The following is a 22793-nucleotide window of genomic DNA, read 5'->3' as shown; positions in this document are numbered from 1 at the left end:
AATACAAAAGTGGATTATATTTAAGCTATTAAATACAAAATTTTCCTTTTTTATTTTCCCAAGCATGTATTTGTAAATTAATGTAGGTACTTCAATTTCCAGAATCTGAAATGATGTAATCGAAATGAAATCAATGTTACCAAACACTACCTTACTGTTGAATCAATATGCAAAACTTTGAGGTTCCAAATGGCATCGTTCATTACTTCTCTAGAACACCACTGATAGCTTCAACATCATATATAGCCCTCTTTTCACATTAGCCCTAAATACATGAGTCATAACCTCATAGATCACATACCGTATCATTTGTATAGGTCACTTGTCTATATATATGAACCGTCATTAATTGCTAAAAGTACGTGATCACACCCAATCATTCTAGTATACATTTATGAGAAAGCAATCTGCATTAACTGACTTAAGTTTCGAAGGGGGTTATCAAATCAACCCCGAGTCTAGTTAACGCTTTCATTGTGTAGGTTATAGTCGGCACACAAGACAGGTAAAATCGGATCAAACCGACACTATTCTAAATCATCAACCGGAACCATAATTTTATCAATTAAGACAAACACATTACCCTTTATTATAGGTAGGGTGTATCCAAAAGTAAATTTCTTGAAATTAATCATTGAAAAATCTCTGAAAGAGTTGAAAAATAAAGAATAAAATACATCCAGCCATATAACAAAGGTTAATGATAGAATCTCATTTTCCTAGGAATTGATAAAAGGGTATAACTCATATCTCACGTTACAACTCCCACCTATTATCCTCCCTCCTCTTTTTCCATAACAACAACTTGGTAGCTCACGTATGGCTTCATCCAAGCAAATTTTGCAAACTTTATTCGACAAATCTTGGGTACATTGAGTTGATCCATACAAGTTTGTAAATTCATCGAGCTTCGTTTTTCCAAATGAGAAAAGTTCCTTAGTGTTAGCACTCTCGAGAGCTAACTTACTCAATAATCCCTTAACCTCCTGGTTAAACAAATTAGGATCATGACTTACGTTAGCAACATTCAACAAATAAAATTTGTTTTTGCTATCAATTTTACCAAAGAAACTTTGGTCTAAGTACTTCAACAAGCAATCGTCATACCATATAATTGCCCCTTTGTTATAAGGGCAACTCTTGCGAAGTTCAATACTAGCATGCCGAACACATGCGTCACACTTCGAGGATTTTACATCCCCTCGGCAGAGAGCGATTCCAAAAAACAAAGACGGACGTATACGAGATACGGCGCGCGAAAATCTCAAAGGAGAGATATCTCTCTGTAAATTATCCAAGAGTGTGTTAAGGTTCTTTTCATAGATGGTATTAGAAGTGAAATTCCCGGTGGTTGATGAACAAGAATGATAGAGTGGTGGTACCGCTGAAACTCTAAGGCTTGTTTGGAGAAGGAAAGTAAAGGGTAAAATAAAGATAAAGTATGTAATATGAATGTTAGACATGATGAAATGTAATGCAAGAGATATTGGGTAGAGATTTTTGAGGTATATGAAAAAGCTATTCAATATATAGGCACTTTTTTATAAATAAAGAAATTAAAAGGTAAATAATATGTCAAAAGTTTGATTGAGATTTACATTCTCATTATTAATATATGCCGTACTTTGTGGAATTCCTATTTTTGGAGGATTTAGGATTCAAAAGTTTCTAATTTTGTTTTTAGTTGACTTTGTTTCATGTAGTTGTTATCTTAAATCAACTTTACATTTCTTTTTTATATTTCGGATATTTATTTTACTCTTTTAACACTAAAGGTTTTTCTATGTATATAACCCATTATGTTGTGCTCCAAGAAAACAATTATAACGACGACACCTCATATTTCATCAAGTACAGTTAAATTAATATATCATATATTATTATTTATATATATATAATTTGTAAAAGGGATGGGAAAGATAAAGGAAATGTGATCATCAAGAAGAGAAAATCTAATACTTAATAATACACTGTGTTTTAAATTTAATAGAAGGAATAAAAGTGTATTCAATGTTTACTTTACTCGACGATAAAGAAAATAAAGGGAAAGGAAAGAATGACAGTGAAAATAAAAATAAAAAATATTTTTCAAATAGTTTAGGGCTGGTGCAACCCATGGTTACAATTATATTATTTACTAGATTAGGTGCCGTGAGCGCACATATATTCAAAAATTATTATTTGACCATCTTTTTTATAAAATATTTAACTGAAATATTTATCCGTTAAAGTTAACGAGTAATTAATAAATCTTGAACTTACGCATTGATTCTCTACTATGAATTTTTCTCCCTAATACGTATTATATATTTTAGATGTTGAATATGATAATTTGACCAAAATATTGAGTAAATATATTCTCTATAATTGATATGTCGATTTGACTAAAATATTACGAAAATCGTCTAATACTATAATATTCTATAATCTTATATTTTTTCGATGTATAGTAGTTTATACAGAAGGAGAGAAAATAAAATAATAAATAAAGTAGATATGTTTGTTTAGGAAAATGGTTTTTTGGCGGGAAAGTTTTGCATAAGGAAATGGCATGCGGCGTTCCTAATGTACATTTTAATACATAAAACAAATGCCTGTAATTGACTAGGTATATTTCACAACTTTTGAAGTGACGTCTGAAGGAAATGTGTCGTTCACCCAAGGTGAATTAGTCTAATACCAAGGTTCAGATTAATTACGAACAATTAATTCAGTGAGATCAAGTGATCGGAACAGCTAGCTGGACCAATGCTTTCGATCAGTGAGTTCTAATCTATATTAGGCTCACATCTTACTCTTGACTGAACCTATAAGGTCACACCAATGGCATGTAACAGATCACTGGATTAAATGAATCGGAAATTCATTTAATAGCTTTTCGGTAATTAGTTCGGAAAAACATAAATATACGATATGACGTTGGATCAGAATTGTATATCGTATCGCGAATATTTGTAAGCTAGGAAAAACGAATAATCGTATCGTATGAAGGTGATTCGTCAAGTGCTATACGATAAAATATAGCCGTAAGGCGTTGGTCGCGAATACGAGCCGAGACGAGGCTGCCAGCCCATCGACCCAAGCGCGCATGCGCGCAAGGCCCAACGAGCCAGCAGCTCGCCAGCAGCGAGAAACCAGCCCGCAAGGCATGGCAGGGCGCGCGTGCGAAGAGCAGCGAAGGCAACAAGCAAAGCAGCGAGGCCCAAGGCCCATGGATGCGATGCCCTTGTGCGCGCAGCTCGTGGGCTTGGTGCGTGTGTGGCCGGTTGAGGCCTTGTGCCTTGGTCGGTCATGTTATAACCTTGGGGTTATAACACACCACCATATATTATGTTTTTCCTACCCTACTACAATTCTAATTCTACGTTAGTTCAGTAAAAACCTAATCAAAGAGAGACCCTATTTCTCTCTTTGCCTCCTTTCATACTGTTCTTCCCTAAAAGCTAAAAACTCTTGAGTGACGTCTAAGCTACGAATCTCTAGATGGTTCTGAACGTGTTATTGAACCAAATAGAGGAACGAAAATTGGAGTTCTTGGTTCGTGTTCGTGAATCGTTGAACTACGGAAAACACGCTTCGAATGTAAGTTTGCTTAATCTGTACTTTATACATGCTTCCTGACTTTGGGGATTGTTCCGCTATGTTAATATGTATTTAACTGTATTCCCCTACAACGTAAACTTTGTCATTCTCTGCAAACTCTGAAAATACAAAGGATAATAAAAAAATAAACAAAAAAAGGGATTCTAAAACTTATTAATATTGTTTGCATCCTGAAAGGACTGCATTGGAGTTTCGTCGACATACATTCTTCCGTTGGTGAATATGTGATACCCGTAGGTAAGTAGAGTCAAATTCACAGAGAGTGACTCACACAATTAATCTAACCTTATGTAATTCTCCAAGTTGGAATTAATATAAAAGGATGTTAGTGATCAATTAATTTGAACACCAGTAATTAAAGGGTGACTGGAATTCCACAAATGCAAGGAGTTAGATGAATTATTTACTAGTGTAACTAATCATGGAACTACACTGTGATCCAATGCGACATAACACATACCAACTCTAAAATACCATCAGGGAATCAACTTCACCTCTAGAGAACCGCGAGGCCAATATCTGATATGTATTACAAAATACATATCAGCTAACAAAACGACAAAATAGATAAAAGACAAGCACTAAAAATAAAAGCCATTTTTAAAAAAAATGAAGTACTTGAAAAGGACTAAGGATAAGTTTCTGGTCTCTGGTGGTACAGATGAGTTGATTGTTAGAGGCTATACGGACGTAATCTTTCAAACAGACAGAGATGATTTCAGATCACAGGCTGGTTTTGTGTTCTGCCTCAATGGCGGAGCAGTAAGCTGGAAAAGTGCTAAGAAAAGCACTATTGCGGATTCTACAACTGAGGCCGAGTACATTGCCGCTTCAGAAGCAGCAAAGGAAGCTGTTTGGATTCGGAAGTTCATCGAAGAGCTTGGGGTTGTCCCCTCCATTATAGAACCAATGGCTTTGTATTGCGACAATAGCGGAGCCATTGCCTAGGAAAAGGGGCCTAGGATCCACCAGAAGTTCAATCAGGTATTGCGGAGATTTCACATACTTTGAGAAATCGTTGAAAATAAAGAAATCTAGATTTTCAAGGTTGGAACTGACGACAACGTCGCGGATCCATTAACTAAACCGTTGTCACAAGTGAAGCACAATGCACATGTAGCAACCATGGGAATCAAGCATGTTGGAGAATTGCTTTGATTTTCTAAGTTTGTTTTAGAACATCTGTTAGATCTTTGTTTAAAACAATTGGGATAACCATTTCATGTTTATAAAATTCTTTGTTTCATATTCATTTAATTTGGTTTAGAATTAAATGAAAAACTCCAAGTGATTCAAAACATTCAAATGGGATGCAAAGATGGATTCTTCGACAAAGAGACACCCATAAGTGAACTTGAATATTGAAGTCACAAAAGATACCTAATCCAGGTCATTGAAAGGTGGACGACCAATGCCTAATGAAGATTAGATTGCAAGTAGATTTGTAGTTCGGTTTCTTGAACTAGATTGACTAGATGTCAAAATCTTTTGCATAAATACTTATTGGATCTTGTATCAGATTGACCATGAGAACACTTTAGGAGATTAAATTCATGTCATAAGAAGTTCTCATTAATGGTGATTAGAACCATTCCTCATAACCTGAGTAATTATGATTGCTCGTTTAAAGATTAGTTCGCTCTAATGCTCGCAAAATGTCGCACCGTAAAAGGAGGCTATAAAAGCAGTTATTAGGCGTAATATGAATCAAAGTGAGTATTCATAGATTTCAAGAATGGATTGTCCTCCTATCTTTGATAGGATATGGTGTTGTTGTGTAACAAGGCCTCTCCGAGAGTTAGATACTGTGAAAATGCATGGCCGTGCTCAGAATGGTTAAGACTTTACCTTCTGTAAAGTTTAATAGTTGAACTCAGTAATCCGAGAAACACTTGTAGACCTAGTAAGGATGGCTTGGATCTTACCTTATATTCGACAAGTAACACTAAGCGACAAAGGAATGTGAATGCACACTTGTCTGAATGACAAGTAGGAGACTGAAGGAAATGTGTCCTTTACCCAAGGTGCATTAGTCTAATACCAAGGTTCAGATTAATTACGAACAATTAATTCAGTGAGATCAAGTGATCAGAACAGCTAGCTGAAGCAATGCTTTCGATCAGTGAGTTCTAATCTATATTAGGCTCACGACTTACTCTTGACTGAACCTATAAGGTCACACCAATGGCATGTAACAGATCACCGGATTAAATGAATCGGAAATTCATTGAATAGCTTTTCGGAATTAGTTCGGAAAACATAAATATATGATATGACGTCGGGTCAGAATCGTATATCGTATTGCGAATATTCGTAAGCTAGGCGAAACAAATAATCGTATCGTACGACGGTGATTCGTCAAGTACTATACGATAAACAATAGCCGTAAGGCGTTGGTCGCGAATATGAGCCGAGACGAGGCTGCAAGCCCATCGAGCCAAGCGCGCATGCGCGCAAGGCCCAACGAGCCAGCAGCTCGCCAGCAGCGAGAAGCCAGCTCGCAAGGCATGGCTGGGCACGCGTGCGGAGAGCAACGAAGGAAGCAAGCAAAGTAGCGAGGCTCAAGGCCCATGGCTGCGATGCCCTTGTGCGCCCTGCTTGTGGGCTTGGTGCGTGTGTGGCCGGTTTAGGCCTTGTGCCTTGGCCGGTCATGTTATAACCTTAGGGTTATATCACACCACCATTCATTATGTTTTTCCTACCCTACTACAATTCTAATTCTACGTGAGTTCAGTAAAAACCTAATCAAAGAGACACCCTAATTCTCTCTTTGCCTCCTTTCATACTGTTCTTCCCTAAAAGTTAAAAATTCTTGAGTGACGTCAAATGTACGAATCTCAAGACGGATCTGAACGTGTCGGTGAACCAAATAGAGGAACGACAATTGGAGTTCTTTTTTCATGTTCGTGAATCGTTGAACTAGGGAAAACACACTTCGAATGTAAGTTTGCTTAATTTGTACTTTATACATGCTTCTTGGCTTTGGGGATTGTTCTGTTATGTTAATAATGTATTTAACTGTATTCCCCTACAGCGTGAACTTTGACATTTTCTGCAAACTCTGAAAATACAAAGGATAATAAAAAATAAACAAAAAATGGATTCTAAAACTTATTAATATTGTTTGCATCATGATAGGACTGCATTGGAGTTTCGTCGACATACATTTTTCAGTTTGTGAATATGTGATACCCGTAGGTAAGTAGAGTCGAATTCACAGAGAGTGACTCACACAATTAATCTAACCTTATGTAATTCTCCAAGTTGGAATTAATAAAAAAGGATGTAAGTGATCAATTAATTTGAACACCAGTAATTAAAGTGTGATTGGACTTTCACAAATGCAAGGAGTTAGATGAATAATTTACTAGTGTAACTAATCATGGAACTATGGTGATCCAATGCGATATAACACATACCAACTCTGAATTCCCATCAGGGAATCAACTTCACCTCTAGAGAACCGCGAAGCCAATATCAGATATGTATTACAAAATACACATCAGCTAACAAAAGGAAAAAATAGAAAAAAGACAAGCACTAAAAACAAAAGCCATTTTTTAAAAAATAAACGCCATTTTTAAAAAAACAAACGTCATTTTTCACATAATAAGCACAATTTTATTATTGTGTTTTGTCCTTTAGTTCCTTGCTTTTCCCTATTTTATCTGTTTGTTGGTTGATATGTAATTTGAAACATCTCTTATGTTGGAATTTACTTGCTCTTCTACTACTCCCACCGTACTTTAATATTTGTTAAAGTTTATAAAAGCGGACATTATATTTTTGGTATGCCATGGTCCTTGTACTCCCAATTATGTTAATCTACCGTCCCCAATACCCACTTTTCTTATGGCACATGAGTTGTGAGGAAGTTCACCAAGTAACCCTCAAGTTTAAAAAATTCATCAAATACACATATTTCAAAACTTAATACACTAAATATCATCAATGACATCATCAACCCAATTAACCCATTTTTTTCTTTTTCTCTCTACTCAGTCCTTTGACCCTTTTCTCCATTGATGCCATGCAAGTCTCCTCCAAGGGGTCAACACCGCCAACCAAACCACCTCCTTTTCACCTTCCTTCTCGTTTCTGAAGTTGTCCACCTTTGATCAAATGTTGAACTCAATCTCTCACCACCAAATCACAATATATCCGTGGTCTACGTAATACCCCGTATTTTTATTATTTTATAAATATAGTTTCAATATATTTGTAATTTCATTAAGCATTTTAAAAATCATTTATATGATTATTAATCATATAAATTATAAAGAAGATTTAAATGCATTTAATATTAATTAATTTCATTTTCTCAAATGGAAATACTTTTATAAAATGGATGCAGAGTCCAAAAAGGGGAAAAGATGACAATTATCATTAAGGGTGCTAAGGTCTTTTCAAATCTAGTTTTCCAATCCTACTTCAACCTTGAAGGTTGAAAACCTGTAAATATAAAGGAATCATGGAAAAACCAAACCCTAAAATCACTTTTCTCTCTCTCTCTCTCTCTCTCTCTCTCTCTCTCTCTCTCTCTCTCTCTCTCTCTCTCTCTATCTCTCTCTCTCTCTCTCTCCCTCCCTCTTCGGACCAGCCGCGAGACATCGTAGGAGTCCACAACCGCATGTAATGTGCCGCGCCCTAGCTGATCACCGCAGCCTGTTAGGTTATGATACATATGACAATTCATAAATCATGCAGAAAAACCATAAAGCCAGGAAAGCATATTATTTACACATAATCATTTAGCATAGTTTAGATGCATACACTTTGTTGCGTGCCTTCCCTAGCTGCGCCGGAACCGAACAAGAACAAGTCTTTAGGACTCCAAGTGTCGTCCCTCCGTAGATAGTCCACAGCACGTCCGGATCCGCCTTAAGCTTGACCAACTAGGATCGCCCTTAAGGTACTTAGAATTTTCGGCACATATAGGCAATTGTATGACTGAATTTTTGCTCTCAAAAATCACTTTGAATACTTGAATGCTCTATTCAAAATAATGACCCTAGGCCTTTATTTATAGAGGTATGGAAATGGAATTTTAATCCTATTAGGATACGAATTAATTAAACTAGAATCCTAATAGAATTCTTATTTAATTAATTCATCCTTTTAGGTTTAGGAATTTAATCATTAGTCGAAACCTGATAGCTTTAGGATTCGTATAGCACACCAACACACACACACGCACAGCAGCCCACGAGGGGCGCCATGCGCGCGCGCGCAGCCTGCGAGCTCGCAGCCCATTGCTGCGAGGCCCACACGTTGCCGCAGCGTTGGCGTGCGCTGGGCCTGCCTTGCGGTGGGCCTGGCGCAGCCTTGGCTGGTGCGTTGTGGCGCGCTGGCTTGCTGGGCGATGGCCCGGCTTCGTGCCGGGCCTTCGTCTGGCAGGCCTCGTCCGACGCTAATTCGTACGATACGCTTCCGATTAATTTCCCGATTCCGGAATTCATTTCCGATACGAACAATATTTAATATTTCCGATTCCGGAATTAATTTCCGTTTCGAACAAATATTTAATATTTCCGTTTCCGAAATTATTTTCCGATTCCGATAATATTTCCGATTCTGACAATATTTCCGTTTCCGGCAATATTTCCGATTCCGGCAATATTTCCATTTCCGATAATATTTTCCGATACGTACCATGTTTCCGTTTCCGGCAACATCTACGACTTGGATAATATTTATATTTCCGATACGATCCATATTTCCGTTTCCGGCAATATCATCGTTTCTGGAGCATTCATTTCTTGCCTGTGACGATCTCAGCTCCCACTGAAACCAAGATCCGTCGATTCCGAATATCCATAAATGGAGTATTTAATTCCATTAAATACTTGATCGGTTTACATACTATTTGTGTGACCCTACGGGTTCAGTCAAGAGTAAGCTGTGGATTAATATCATTAATTCCACTTGAACTGAAGCGGCCTCTAGCTAGGCATTCAGCTCACTTGATCTCACTGAATTATTAACTTGTTAATTAATACTGAACCGCACTTATTAGACTTAACATAGAATGCATACTTGGACCAAGGGCATTATTTCCTTCAGTCTCCCACTTGTCCTTAGGGACAAGTGTGCATTTCCTAATTCCTTTGTCGCTCGATGCTTGCTCTTGAACATAAGGTAAGAGTTGTCATCCTTATTATGTCCAGAGGTGTTCCTCGGTTTCAGAGTTCAACTGATCAAATAGACAGATAATCATAGCCTATGATTCATCCGAGCACGGCCATGCATTTCACAGTTTCTAGCTCTCCGAGTGGCCTTGTACAACTTTTAAGCATCTCATCCCGATTTATGGGAGGACAATCCCAATCTTGCGATCTTGAGATTAGACTTCGTTTGATAGGTGATTACCTGAGCGTTGCCTTTATAGCCTCCTTTTACGGTGCGACGGTTGGTCAACGTCAAAGAAACCAGTTCTCCAACAAGTAATCTCAAATCACTCAGGTATTGAGGATTTAGTGTCTAATAATTTTAATGAAATTTACTTATGACAGATTTTCATCTCTTACTGTAAAGTTTCATAGGTCTTGTCCGATACTAGTCTTCCCAAAGTAAGTATCTATGCAAATGATTATGACATTGCCATGTCCACATAGTTCAAGAAACAGAACTACTAGTCATCTTGCATTCTAATCGTCTAACGTTTTCTATGCGTCCAATTTTATAGAAAACTCCGACTAGGGACCATTTTCAACCTTTGACATTCAAGTTCACTTGATAGATATTTCTTAGTCACAGGACTGGTCCTGACAGTCTATCTTGAATATATCGTCAAATTGAAGGGCTCATCATTTAATAAACCTTAAATTAAATGGAAAAATGAATTCTTTTCATTTATTGTGAATGATTAACCAATAATGTTTTACAAAGATTTAAACTCTAAAACTTTAAAACATTAAACAGGGATATCAAAGCCATTCTCCAATATGCTTGATTCCCATAGCTGCAGTGTGCGAGTTGTGCTTCGCCTGCGGCAGAGGTTTAGTCAATGGATCTGATATGTTGTCATCAGTTCCAATCTTGTTTATCTCGACTTCTTTTCTTTCAACGAACTCTCGTAGAAGGTGAAATCTACGAAGTACATGCTTGACTCTCTGGTGGTGTCTAGGCTCCTTTGCCTATGCAATAGCTCCGTTATTATCACAATACAGGGCTATTGGTCCTTTAATGGAGGGGACTACACCAAGTTCACCTATGAACTTCCTTAGCCATATAGCTTCCTTTGCTGCTTCATGTGCAGCAATGTACTCCGCTTCAGTTGTAGAATCCGCAATGGTGCTTTGCTTAGCACTTTTCCAGCTTACTGCACCTCTGTTGAGGCAGAAGAAAAACCCAGACTGTGATCTGAAATCATCTTTGTCGGTTTGGAAACTTGCGTCCGTATAGCCTTTAACAATTAATTCATCATCTCCACCATAGACCAGGAAGTCATCTTTGTGCCTTTTCAGGTACTTCGTAATATTCTTGGCAGCAGTCCAATGCGCCTCTCCTGGGTCTGATTGGTATCTGCTCGTAGCACTGAGTGCGTACGCAACATCCGGGCGTGTACATATCATAGCATACATTATTGAACCAATCAATGATGCATATGGAATCCCATTCATTCGTCTACGCTCATCAAGTGTTTTTGGGCACTGAGTCTTGCTTAGAGTTATTCCATGAGACATGGGTAGGTAGCCTCGCTTGGAGTCTGCCATCTTGAACCTATCAAGCACCTTATTGATATAAGTGCTTTGACTAAGTCCAATCATCTTTTTAGATCTATCTCTGTAAATCTTGATGCCCAATATGTACTGTGCTTCTCCTAGATCTTTCATCGAAAAACATTTCCCAAGCCAAATCTTGACAGAGTTCAACATAGGAATGTCATTTCCGATAAGTAATATGTCGTCGACATATAATACTAGAAAAGCAATTTCGCTCCCACTGACCTTCTTGTATACACAAGATTCGTCTGCGTTCTTGATGAAACCAAAGTCACTGACTGCTTCATCAAAACGTATATCCCAGCTCCTGGATGCCTGCTTCAATCCGTAGATTGACTTCTTTAGCTTGCATACCTTTTTAGCATTGTTTGGATCCTCAAAACCTTCAGGCTGTGTCATAAACACAATTTCTGTTAAAACGCCGTTTAAGAAAGCAGTTTTGACATCCATCTGCCATATTTCGTAATCGTAATATGCAACGATTGCTAACATTATCCGAATAGACTTTTAGCATTGCAACTGGTGAAAAGGTTTCATCGTAATCCACACCGTGGACTTGCCTGTAACCTTTTGCAACCAATCTAGCTTTGAAAACTTCAAGTTTCCCATCCTTGTCCTTTTTCAGTTTGAAAACCCATTTGCTTCCAATGGCTTGGTAGCCATCTGGAAAATCGACCAAATCCCATACTTGGTTTTCAGACATGGAGTCTAATTCAGATTGCATGGCTTCTTACCATTGCTTGGAGCTAGGGCTCGTCATAGCTTGTTTGTAAGTCGCAGGTTCATCACTTTCAAGTAATAAAACGTCATAGCTCTCGTTCGTCAAAATAACTAAGTACCTTTCCGGTTGAGATCTATATCTTTGCGATCTACGCGGGGTAACATTTCTAGATTGACCATGATTCTCACCAGTTTCTTCTAAAGATCTCTGAGTTTTATCCTAAATGTCATTTTGAGCATTCTCTAGAGTTTGTTGTTCGACTCGAATTTCTTCGAGGTCTACTTTTCTCCCACTTGTCATTTTAGAAATGTGATCTTTCTCCAAAAAGACACAATCTCGAGCAACAAACACCTTGTTCTCAGATGTATTGTAGAAGTAATACCCCTTTGTTTCCTTTGGATAGCCCACAAGGATACATTTGTCAGATTTTGGATGAAGTTTGTCTGAAATTAATCGTTTGACGTATACTTCACATCCCCAAATCTTAAGAAAAGACACATTTGGAGGCTTTCCAAACCATAATTCATATGGAGTCTTTTCGACAGCTTTAGACGGAGCTCTATTTATAGTGAGTGCAGCTGTATTTAGTGCATGTCCCCAAAATTCTAATGGAAGTTTGGCCTGACCCATCATTGACCTGACCATGTCTAGCAAGGTTCTGTTCCTCCGTTCCGATACACCGTTCCACTGTGGTGTTCCAGGAGGAGTCAATTCTGATAGAATTCCACATTCTTTCAGATGGTCATCAAATTCATAGCTCAGATATTCACCGCCTCTGTCAGACCGCAGTGCCTTAATCTTCTTGCCTAATTGATTCTCTACTTCACTCTGAAATTCCTTGAATTTGTCAAAAGATTCAGACTTATGGTTCATTAGGTAGAGATAACCATATCTACTGAAGTCATCAGTGAAAGTGATAAAGTAGCTGAAACCACCTCTAGCATTTGTACTCATTGGTCCACATACATCTGTATGGATTAAACCCAATAGTTCATTTGCTCTTTCTCCAACTTTAGAGAAAGGTTGCTTTGTCATTTTGCCAAGTAAACATGATTCGCATTTACCATAATCCTCTAAGTCAAATGGTTCTAGAATTCCTTCCTTTTGAAGTCTTTCTAAGCGTTTCAAGTTTATATGGCCTAATCGACAATGCCACAGATAGGTGAGATCTGAATCATCCTTTTTGGCCTTTTTGGTATTTATGTTATATACTTGTTTTTCGTGATCTAATAAATAAAGTCCATTGACTAATCTAGAAGATCCATAAAACATCTCTTTAAAATAAAATGAACAACTATTGTCTTTTATTAAAAAGGAAAATCCCTTAGCATCTAAGCAAGAAACTGAAATGATGTTTTTAGTAAGACTTGGAACATGGAAACACTCTTCTAGTTCCAAAACTAGCCCGGAGGGCAACGACAAATAATAAGTTCCTACAGCTAATGCAGCAATCCGTGCTCCATTTCCCACTCGTAGGTCGACTTCACCCTTGCTTAACTTTCTACTTCTTCTTAGTCCCTATGGATTGGAACATAAGTGTGAGCCACAACCTGTATCTAATACCCAAGAAGTTGAATTAGCAAGTATACAGTCTATAACGAAAATACCTGAAGATGGAACGACTGTTCCGTTCTTCTGATCTTCCTTTAGCTTCAAGCAATCTCTCTTCCAATGCCCCTTCTTCTTGCAGTAGAAGCATTCGGATTCAGAAGTGGGTTGACTGACCTTCCTCTTTACAGATTTGGCGCCAGTTTGCTTAGTTGGGCTGGCCTTGTTGCCACCTTTCTTAGCATTCCTCTTCTTTCCAGATTTCTTGAACTTGCCCCCACGCACCATAAGCACATCCTGCTTATCACTTTTGAGCGTCTTTTCAGCGGTCTTCAGCATACCGTGAAGCTCAGTGAGCGTTTTGTCCAGACTATTCATATTGTAGTTCAGTTTGAACTGATCATACCCGCTATGAGGAGAATGGAGGATGGTATCTATAGCCATTTCCTGAGAAAATTGTTGATCCAGCCGACTCATATTCTCAATGAGTCCAATCATTTTGAGAACATGTGGACTTACGGGCTCGCCTTTCTTAAGCTTGGTCTTAAGAATTTTCCTATGAGTCTCGAATCTTTCGACTCGAGCCAGATCTTGGAACATGTTCTTCAACTCACTGATGATTGTGAAAGCATCTGAGTTGATGAACGTTTTCTGCAGATCTGCACTCATGGTGGCGAGCATTAGACATTTCACATCCTTGTTGGCATCAATCCAACGATTGAGGGCTGCCTGAGTGACCCCGTCGCCTGCGGCTTCGGGCATCGCCTCTTCTAGGACATACTCCTTTTCTTCCTGCATAAGAACTATTTGCAAGTTCCTTTGCCAGTCAAGGAATTTTTTTCCGTTCAACTTCTCCTTTTCGAGAATTGATCGAATGTTGAATGAATTGTTGTTTGCCATAGTTAAAACTATAATTGAAAAGAATAAAAAAATAAATAACCATTCACAGTTTCTCTTAATAAACTTAAATTCTAGCATACATGCATAATTCAATGTTCATTAAGCATTTTATTCAAGTTATGTGTTCCGGCAGGTGTGAATAAAATGATTCCAAGATCCTAAAATCATTGAAGAACTAAGCACAGTTTGTCGACTTAGTCCTAAAACATCTTAGGTAAGCAAAAGCCTTTTGCTAATAGTCTAGAAACTATTCTTGGTTGATAGGTACGTCTAAGAACTTATTAGGTAAACCTATCGATTTTGCCACGACATAAAAGGACTCCTTACTTATATCGTTGAGTTTCACCAAAACTAACATGTACTCACAATTATTTGTGTACCTTGCCCCTTTAGGACCAATAAGTAACACCTCGCTGAGCGAAAACTATTACTAGATTGATGTAAAGGATATCCAAGCAAGTGTATATTTTGGCATGGCACCTTTTAACTCAATTTTTAAGTTTGGAACTTAAGGCTCTTACTATGTTGGTTAGATTTTAAGTGAACTAAAATCCTTAATCATGCGACATAATCAAGCTTTTGATCTCATGCATTTTAAGACATATTTAAAAGCAATAAATAACTTAAAACATGCATAAGATAAATGTGATCTAGTATGGCCCGACTTCATCTTGAAGCTTTAACTTCAAAGTCCGTCTTGAAAATCTCCGTGGGAGGCACCATTTTCTTCAAATAGAATAAGCTATAATTAAAACTAATTACAACTATTTGATGGTACGCAGACCATATTTGAATTGAAAAACAACTTTGGTACTTTAGACCAATTACATTCAAATTAATGGTACGCAGACCATATTTTCTATCCTATTTGGGCCATACTAGTCACTTCATAACCTGCAAAACAGTACATATACAATATATACCATTCACCCATTCATTATCATGAATGGCCCACATAGCTGGTTAGTAAAACACATTATGCATCACATAAACATTTGCAGCAATTAATCAAGGGCACCAATAATCTACAAATTATTCAGTCCTTATTAATTCTAATCAAGTTGTTTTAACCTTAAGGATTTGTAGACCTAATCAAGAGTTTATGACTAAAAAGGGCTCCCACTTAAACCAATAAATTCATATGCTTTACTAATTTTAAACATAAAATGTATTTCTAGTCTAACCGGAAACATACAAATTTAATTAAAATTTAAAGCTCATATAAATTTATAATTGAATCCAAAAAGTTTAATTTAATTTCAGTCGTATTTAAATTAATTCATGATTTTAATTTTAGTAAAATAATTAGAATAAATAAAATTTATTATAATTACAATATTCAAAATTAAAATCCAAGAAAATAATTTAAATTATTAATTTTAAATTTAATTAAAATTACGTAAACTGAAAATTTCAAATTAAAATTTCAAAACGATCTAATCGCAATGCAACAATCCCACGCAACGCATGCCCATGGGCCACACGCACACAGCCATCGCTGGCCATGTGCGCGCAGCCCATGCGCTGCGTCGCATCGCTGCTGCTCACCATCGCAAGGCATCACGCGAGCTGGTGCTCGCTGCGCGCGCCAGCGCTCGACGCAACAAGCATGCTGCCGCAGCCCATCGCTGGGCGCAGCGCTCGTCGCACGTCGCAACAAGCAAGCTGCTTGCCATCGCTGGGCGCAGCGCTCGTCGCACGTCGCAACAAGCACGCTGCACGCCATCGCTGGGCGCAGCGTTCGTCGCACGCACAATAGCGCTCGCTGCGTGCGAGCCATCGATGCTGGGCGTAGCACTCGTGGCACGCGAGCTTGCGCTCGCTGCGCGCGAGGCTCTGCACGCTTGTGCGAGGCAGTGCGCGCTGTGGCGCAGCTCGCTTGCTGCCCACACGCGACTGCTCGTGCCTTGCTCTCGCCCTCGCCCATTCGCCCATCGCACACAGCCCACGACACAAGGCAGGGCTGCTGCCTTGTGCTCGTGCACCATGGCCTTGCTCATTGCATTCGTACCGCATGGGCGACGAGCTCCCTTGCTCGTCGTCACATGCCCGCACTATACAACACCCCTTAAGGGTAACACGTAGCGTCCATTGCTTTGTGCGTGCAAGTTATATGAGCGAATCGCATAAAAATTTAAAATTTATATTCAAAATTAATGACAAATTAATAAATAATATTAATTTCATAATTTTAGGGCGAAAAATCAAAAATTTATTATTTAATTGATTTCCGATTAACATGGATTCAAGTCTAGGTCATAAAAATTTAAAATTTAACATAAATTTACAATTTTATGGTGGTTTTTAATCATGGGTGTCTAATTAAATTATAACTAATTATGAAAATCAAATTTATTCTAAATTATTCCAATTTTCAGCAAATTAATCATAATTACAAAGTAGATTGCATAATTAACAAGGCTAGGCATTCAAACTTGTTAAACATATACAGTAGGTCAATAAAAAATTCAAGATTTATCAACAAGAATCGCAAATATTTAATTTAACATCTTAAATTTACGAAATTTTGCATTCGAAAAACTAAAACCTCCGAAAAGTCATAGTTAGGCTTCGAATTTGAGAATTCTGGGTTCGGCCGAAAAAAATTATTTTTGTCAAAATTTTAGAATGCCTTTTACATGCGGAATTGACACAAAAATCACTCGATTTGGATGAGTAACGAAGAAACTGCAGAAAAACTGCGTACGTATAATTAAATAAACGCAATTTGCAATTAATTAACAATTACGAAAATTAATCACCCCTTTTAATTCTTGCAAATTTGTAATATTTAACCATGTTCATGCAATTTAGATTATGTAAATAATAAGAGGCTCGTGATACCACTGTTAGGTTATGATACATATGACAATTCATAAATCATGTGGAAAAACCATAAAGCCAGGAAAGCATATTATTTACACATTATCATTTAGCATAGTTTAGATGCATACACTTTGTTGCGTGCCTTCCCTAGCTGCGCCCGAACCGAACAAGAACAAGTCTTTAGGACTCCAAGTGTCGTCCCTCCGTAGATAGTCCACAGCACGTCCGGATCCGCCTTAAGCTTGACCAACTAGGATCGCCCTTAAGGTACTTAGAATTTTCGGCACATATAGGCAATTGTATGACTGGATTTTTGCTCTCAAAAATCACTTTGAATACTTGAATACTCTATTCAAAATAATGACCCTAGGCCTTTATTTATAGAGGTATGGAAAGGGAATTTTAATCCTATTAGGATACGAATTAATTAAACTAGAATCCTAATAGAATTCTTATTTAATTAATTCATCCTTTTAGGTTTAGAAATTTAATCATTAGTCGAAACCTGATAGCTTTAGGATTCGTTTAGCACACCAACACACACGCAGGCACAGCAGCCCACGAGGGGCGCCATGCGCGCGCGCGCAGCCCGCGAGCTCGCAGCCCATTGCTGCGAGGCCCACACGCTGCCGCAGCGTTGGCGCGCGCTGGGCCTGCCTTGCGTTGGGCTTGGCGCAGCCTTGGCTGGTGCGTTGTGGCGCGCTGGCTTGCTGGGCGATGGCCCGACTTCGTGTTGGGCCTTCGTCTGGCAGGCCTCGTCCGATGCTAATTCGTACGATACGCTTCCGATTAATTTCCCGATTCCGGAATTCATTTCCGATACGAACAATATTTAATATTTCCGATTCCGGAATTAATTTCCGTTTCGAACAAATATTTAATATTTCCGTTTCCGGAATTATTTTCCGATTCCGATAATATTTCCGATTCTGACAATATTTCCGTTTCCGGCAATATTTCCGATTCCGGCAATATTTCCATTTCCGATAATATTTTCCGATACGTACCATGTTTCCGTTTCCGGCAACATCTACGACTTGGATAATATTTATATTTCCGATACGATCCATATTTCCGTTTCCGGCAATATCATCGTTTCTGGAGCATTCATTTCTTGCCTGTGACGATCTTTGCTCCCACTGAAACCAAGATCCGTCGATTCCGAATATGCATAGATGGAGTATTTAATGCCATTAAATACTTGATCCGTTTACGTACTATTTGTGTGACCCTACGGGTTCAGTCAAGAGTAAGCTGTGGATTAATATCATTAATTCCACTTGAACTGAAGCGACCTCTAGCTAGGCATTCAGCTCACTTGATCTCACTGAATTATTAACTTGTTAATTAATACTGAACCGCACTTATTAGACTTAACATAGAATGCATACTTGGACCAACGGCATTATTTCCTTCACAGCCCACCACCGCCGTCAGGCCGTGAGTTTTCTTCCTCCCTTTTCTCCTCTTTTTGGTTCTAATTTTTTTATTAAAAAAAATCAAGCTTTGATTAATTTAATTAATTTTCAGATTAGTATCTTAATTAGAATATTTATATTTTATAGTTTTCATGCATACAAATCCAGATTTATAAATTAATTGAAGTATGCATGTTTTTAGCCCTAAAGTATGGATTTTTAATGTTTTTAATACATTATTGACTTAGGGTTTATGCATAATATTTAATTTGGGCTAAAGGAAGACTAATTAATTAAGGTCTTAATGACACTTCAATGTTTAAAATAATTGCTGGAAATTCAATAATGGGTGAATAATGATTAATTTACTATTAATTTTAGGAGGAAACTGGATTAGTTGATCAATTTAGAAAAGTAGCACCTTTGAGAACATACTCTAGGTTTTTACATGTTTTGAACATGCTTAAGTTTGTATTATAATGCATAGGAAGTTATATTTAATCTTGTAGCACATGTTATATGTGAATGTGGTGGTTACTTGATTCAAAGACAAGTTTACGATTCATAATATTGTGTAATAATTTTTAGTAGAGCCTGTTTGTCATTATTTTAATATATGCAAGCATGTGGTGTGGATTATTTTAGTGTCTAATTCATGCTAAAGTCAAGGAAGTTTTCAGTTGCATGTGTCAAGGTATTCCATGTAAAGAGGAAGTTTTATTTGCATGTGTGTCAAGTATTCCATGTAATTAATTATAAGTTTATTCACTCATATAATTAATTAAAAAACGCATTGAAATTAATGATTTAATTCATTAAACAACAAAAACACCCATAAAATCCAACTCCGGGGCCTGTTTTTGATTTTCTGTCCACATGAGTTGATTTTAAAACGCCGTTTTCAATCAGATTGGGGTCAGAAAAGTCAAAATTCCGACACTTTACGAATTCAGAACCCTTTTCTACGATTCATCCAATAAAAATAAAAAAAATTCGAAAATTCACGAAAATTTCAACATTATCACAAACATATAAACATGCTAAAAAGTACTTAATTACATGAAGCTAATGATACCACTGTACGGGTTTACAGTTCAATACATAACATGATAGCAGAATAACCCCAAAGCCAGGAAGCATGTATAAAGCACAGATTAAACAATACATACGTTTGTAGAGTGTTTTCCCCTTAGATCTACGAACACGAACAAGAAGTCCAATTGTAGTTCCTCTACTTGGTTCTCCGACATTGATTCGCCTTGATTGTTAATAGCTTAGATCTTGATTAAGGTTCTTTTGGTTTTTGGGAAGAACACACTTTGGAGGAAAAGTAGAATTAGGGTTTTACTTTTCCTCTAGGGTTGTGTGTACAATCTAAATTTTTTATTTGGAAAAAATGTATTTACGTTATTAAAATAACATAAACATTAAGCAAGCCAACCGACCAAGGCCTAATGTCGTTCGCTGGCCAGCAAGCCTACTAAGGGCATAGGCACGCACACAGTGAGCTGGGTCGCGGGCCACGTGCTTGCTGTGTTGCCTTGTGCTTTGTCCGCGCGCACCACACAACAGCGAGGCCTATGGGCCAACGCTGGATTTCCATGTGCGCTGCGCCCATGGGCCTTGCGCTTGTGCGCTCCGGCTCGTGGGTTGCTTTCATTTTGTGGTTAAATTATCTCACGATAATTTATTTATGGTTTCGTACTTTAAGATCCAATGTCGTACGATACAAATATTCGTCTCACCTAGCTTACGAATATACACAACACGGTATACGATTTCACGATCCAATGTTTAATCGTATAGTTATGTTTTCCAGACTAATTTCCCGAAAAACCATTAAATGAATTTCCGATTCATTTAATTCGGTGATCTTTTTCCTGTCACTGGTGTGACCTTGTAGGTTCAGTCAAGAGTAAGCTGTGAGCCTAACAAGGATTATAACTCATTGATCGGAAGCATTTCTCTAGCTAGCTATTCCAATCACTTGATCTTGCTGAATTAATTATTCGTAATTAATATGAACCTTGGTATTAGACTAATGCACCTTGGGCGAAGGACATATTTCCTTCAGGAATCAGGAGGGAGGCGTTATGTTATTGTTGCTGTTGATTACTTCACCAAGTGGGTGGAGACGGAAGCACTGAAAAACATCAAAACTTACGATGTGAAAGCATTCATCTCGATAAACATCATCACTCGCTTTGGCGTACCTCGGCCCATTGTTTTTGACAATGTCCCTCAATTTGAAACGCCCAAACTCACATAATGTTAGCGGAGCACGGTATTTCCGGTCACTTTGCTTCAGTGGGACGGCCGCAGGAAAATGGGCAATCGGAAAACCTTTAAAAAATGCATTTCTTAAGGAATGAAGAAGAAGCTGGATGAGGCTAAAGGTTTATGGGTAGATGAGTTGCCAAATGTCTTGTGGTCTATTCGTACAACAACTAAAAATTCTACTAATTCTCCGAGTCATGTTGTATGACGAGGACGCTAACTGGTAGATGATGAAAGTCGCCCTGGACTTTCTACCGGAAGTAAGAGGAAATGCCGTTGAGGCAACAGTTATACAAGCTGCGCATGGCAAGAGAGTATAACAAGAAGGTCTCAAAGCGAGTACTGAAGGTTGGGGATTTCTTCCTCAGGAAAATGGAGTCGGTAGGACAGCCAAGGAGCAGGGGAAGCTGAGTCCCACTAGGGAGGGTCCATATGAGATGTATGACGAAGTAAGGGATGGAAGCTATCGTATTTAGGATATGCAAGGACATCCCATCTCCGCACCTACAACCTCAAGAAATACATCTTTTAGAAAACATGGCCTCTGACGGTCATGTATAAGAGTGTCCTATCTGCTTTTAGTTTATTACCGACCTAAACCATAACACTTCGCAAATGAAGATAAAAATCTAACTAATTAAAGCCTAAGAAGTGAAGGAAATAATGCCCTTGGTCCAAGTTTGCATTTATGTATTTAATTCTAAGTCTAATAAATGCGGTTCAGTATTAATTAACAAGTTAATAATTCAGTGAGATCAAGTGAACTGAATGCCTAGCTAGGGGCCGCTTCAGTTCAAGTGGAGTTAATAACATTAATCCACAACTTACTCTTGACTGAACCCGTAGGGTTACACAAATAGCACATGAACGGATCAAGTATTTGAGTGAATATATTATTCATTAAGTACTCTATTTATGATCATTCGGAAATGACGGATCTCGGTTCCAGTGTGAGCTGAAATCGTCAAAAGGAAAAGTAAAGAATATTCCGGAAATGATGATATTGCCGGAAACGGAAATATGGTTCATGACGGAAATATAAATATTATCCAAGTCATAGATGTTGCCGGAAACGGAAACATGGTTCGTATCGGAAAATATTATCGGAAATAGAAATATTTCCGAAATCAGAAATGTTGCCGGAAAAAGAAATATTATCGGAATCGGAAATATTGTCGGAATAGAAAATTATTTCCGGAATCGGAAATATTAACGGAAACGTAAATATTTGTTCGAAATGGAAATAGATTCTGGAATCAAACGAAAACTAGGAATCAAACAAGCGAGTCGGCCCATCGCTCGACAAGCAAAAGGCCGAGCGCACAGCACTAGGTGCGAAGCCCAGCACCAGCGCCCAGCCGTGTGCGATGGGCCTGGAGCGCTGTGGGCCGCAACGAGCCAAGATAAGCAGCACAAGGCAAGGTAAGCAGCAGCGCACATGGCCAAGGCCAAACTGCAGCGCGCGCTGGGCCTTGGCCCAGCAGCGACTGCGTTTGGGCATAGCCAGGCACGCGCACCAGCGTGGCCCTTGTGGCTGCGTTGGTTGTTTCGTCTTGGGCTTCAAGAAATGTTCAATTACTTAGTCGCCAAGTAACTTTGGCTTTAGGTATTAGTTTTCCTAGTCCTACAAGAATTGGATTAATTAAGAGTTTAATTATTGCTACAATTCTAATTGGTTAAGAATTTCAATCCGAATAGGATTGGTAATTGTTTTCCTAGTGAGACTCAAATTCCTTATTTCCTACTCTATAAATATGAGGCTAACCCTCATAATTT

The 22793-nt window shown here is 38.2% G+C and overlaps 1 protein-coding gene across 1 annotated transcript; it reads right to left on the bottom strand.

Moving 5' to 3' along the window:
- Positions 1-603: 603 nt before the first annotated feature.
- LOC110787696 (cysteine-rich repeat secretory protein 38-like) lies at positions 604-1518 on the bottom strand. The gene has a single exon (XM_021992338.2). The coding sequence runs from the start codon at positions 1461-1463 to the stop codon at positions 720-722; it is 744 nt and encodes a 247-aa protein (XP_021848030.1). The 5' UTR covers positions 1464-1518; the 3' UTR covers positions 604-719.
- Between the last annotated feature and the right edge of the window lie 21275 nt (positions 1519-22793).

The sequence above is a fragment of the Spinacia oleracea genome, chromosome 6, assembly GCF_020520425.1.
Source record: "Spinacia oleracea cultivar Varoflay chromosome 6, BTI_SOV_V1, whole genome shotgun sequence".
Lineage (NCBI taxonomy): Eukaryota > Viridiplantae > Streptophyta > Magnoliopsida > Caryophyllales > Amaranthaceae > Spinacia > Spinacia oleracea.
The sequence above is the reverse complement of the archived record's forward strand: the minus strand, read 5'-3'. Positions and strand labels throughout refer to the sequence as shown.

Excerpts from the sequence above, each read along its gene's own strand:
- LOC110787696 (XM_021992338.2), bottom strand. The coding sequence starts at position 1,463 with ATGTCTAACATTCATATTACATACTTTATCTTTATTTTACCCTTTACT.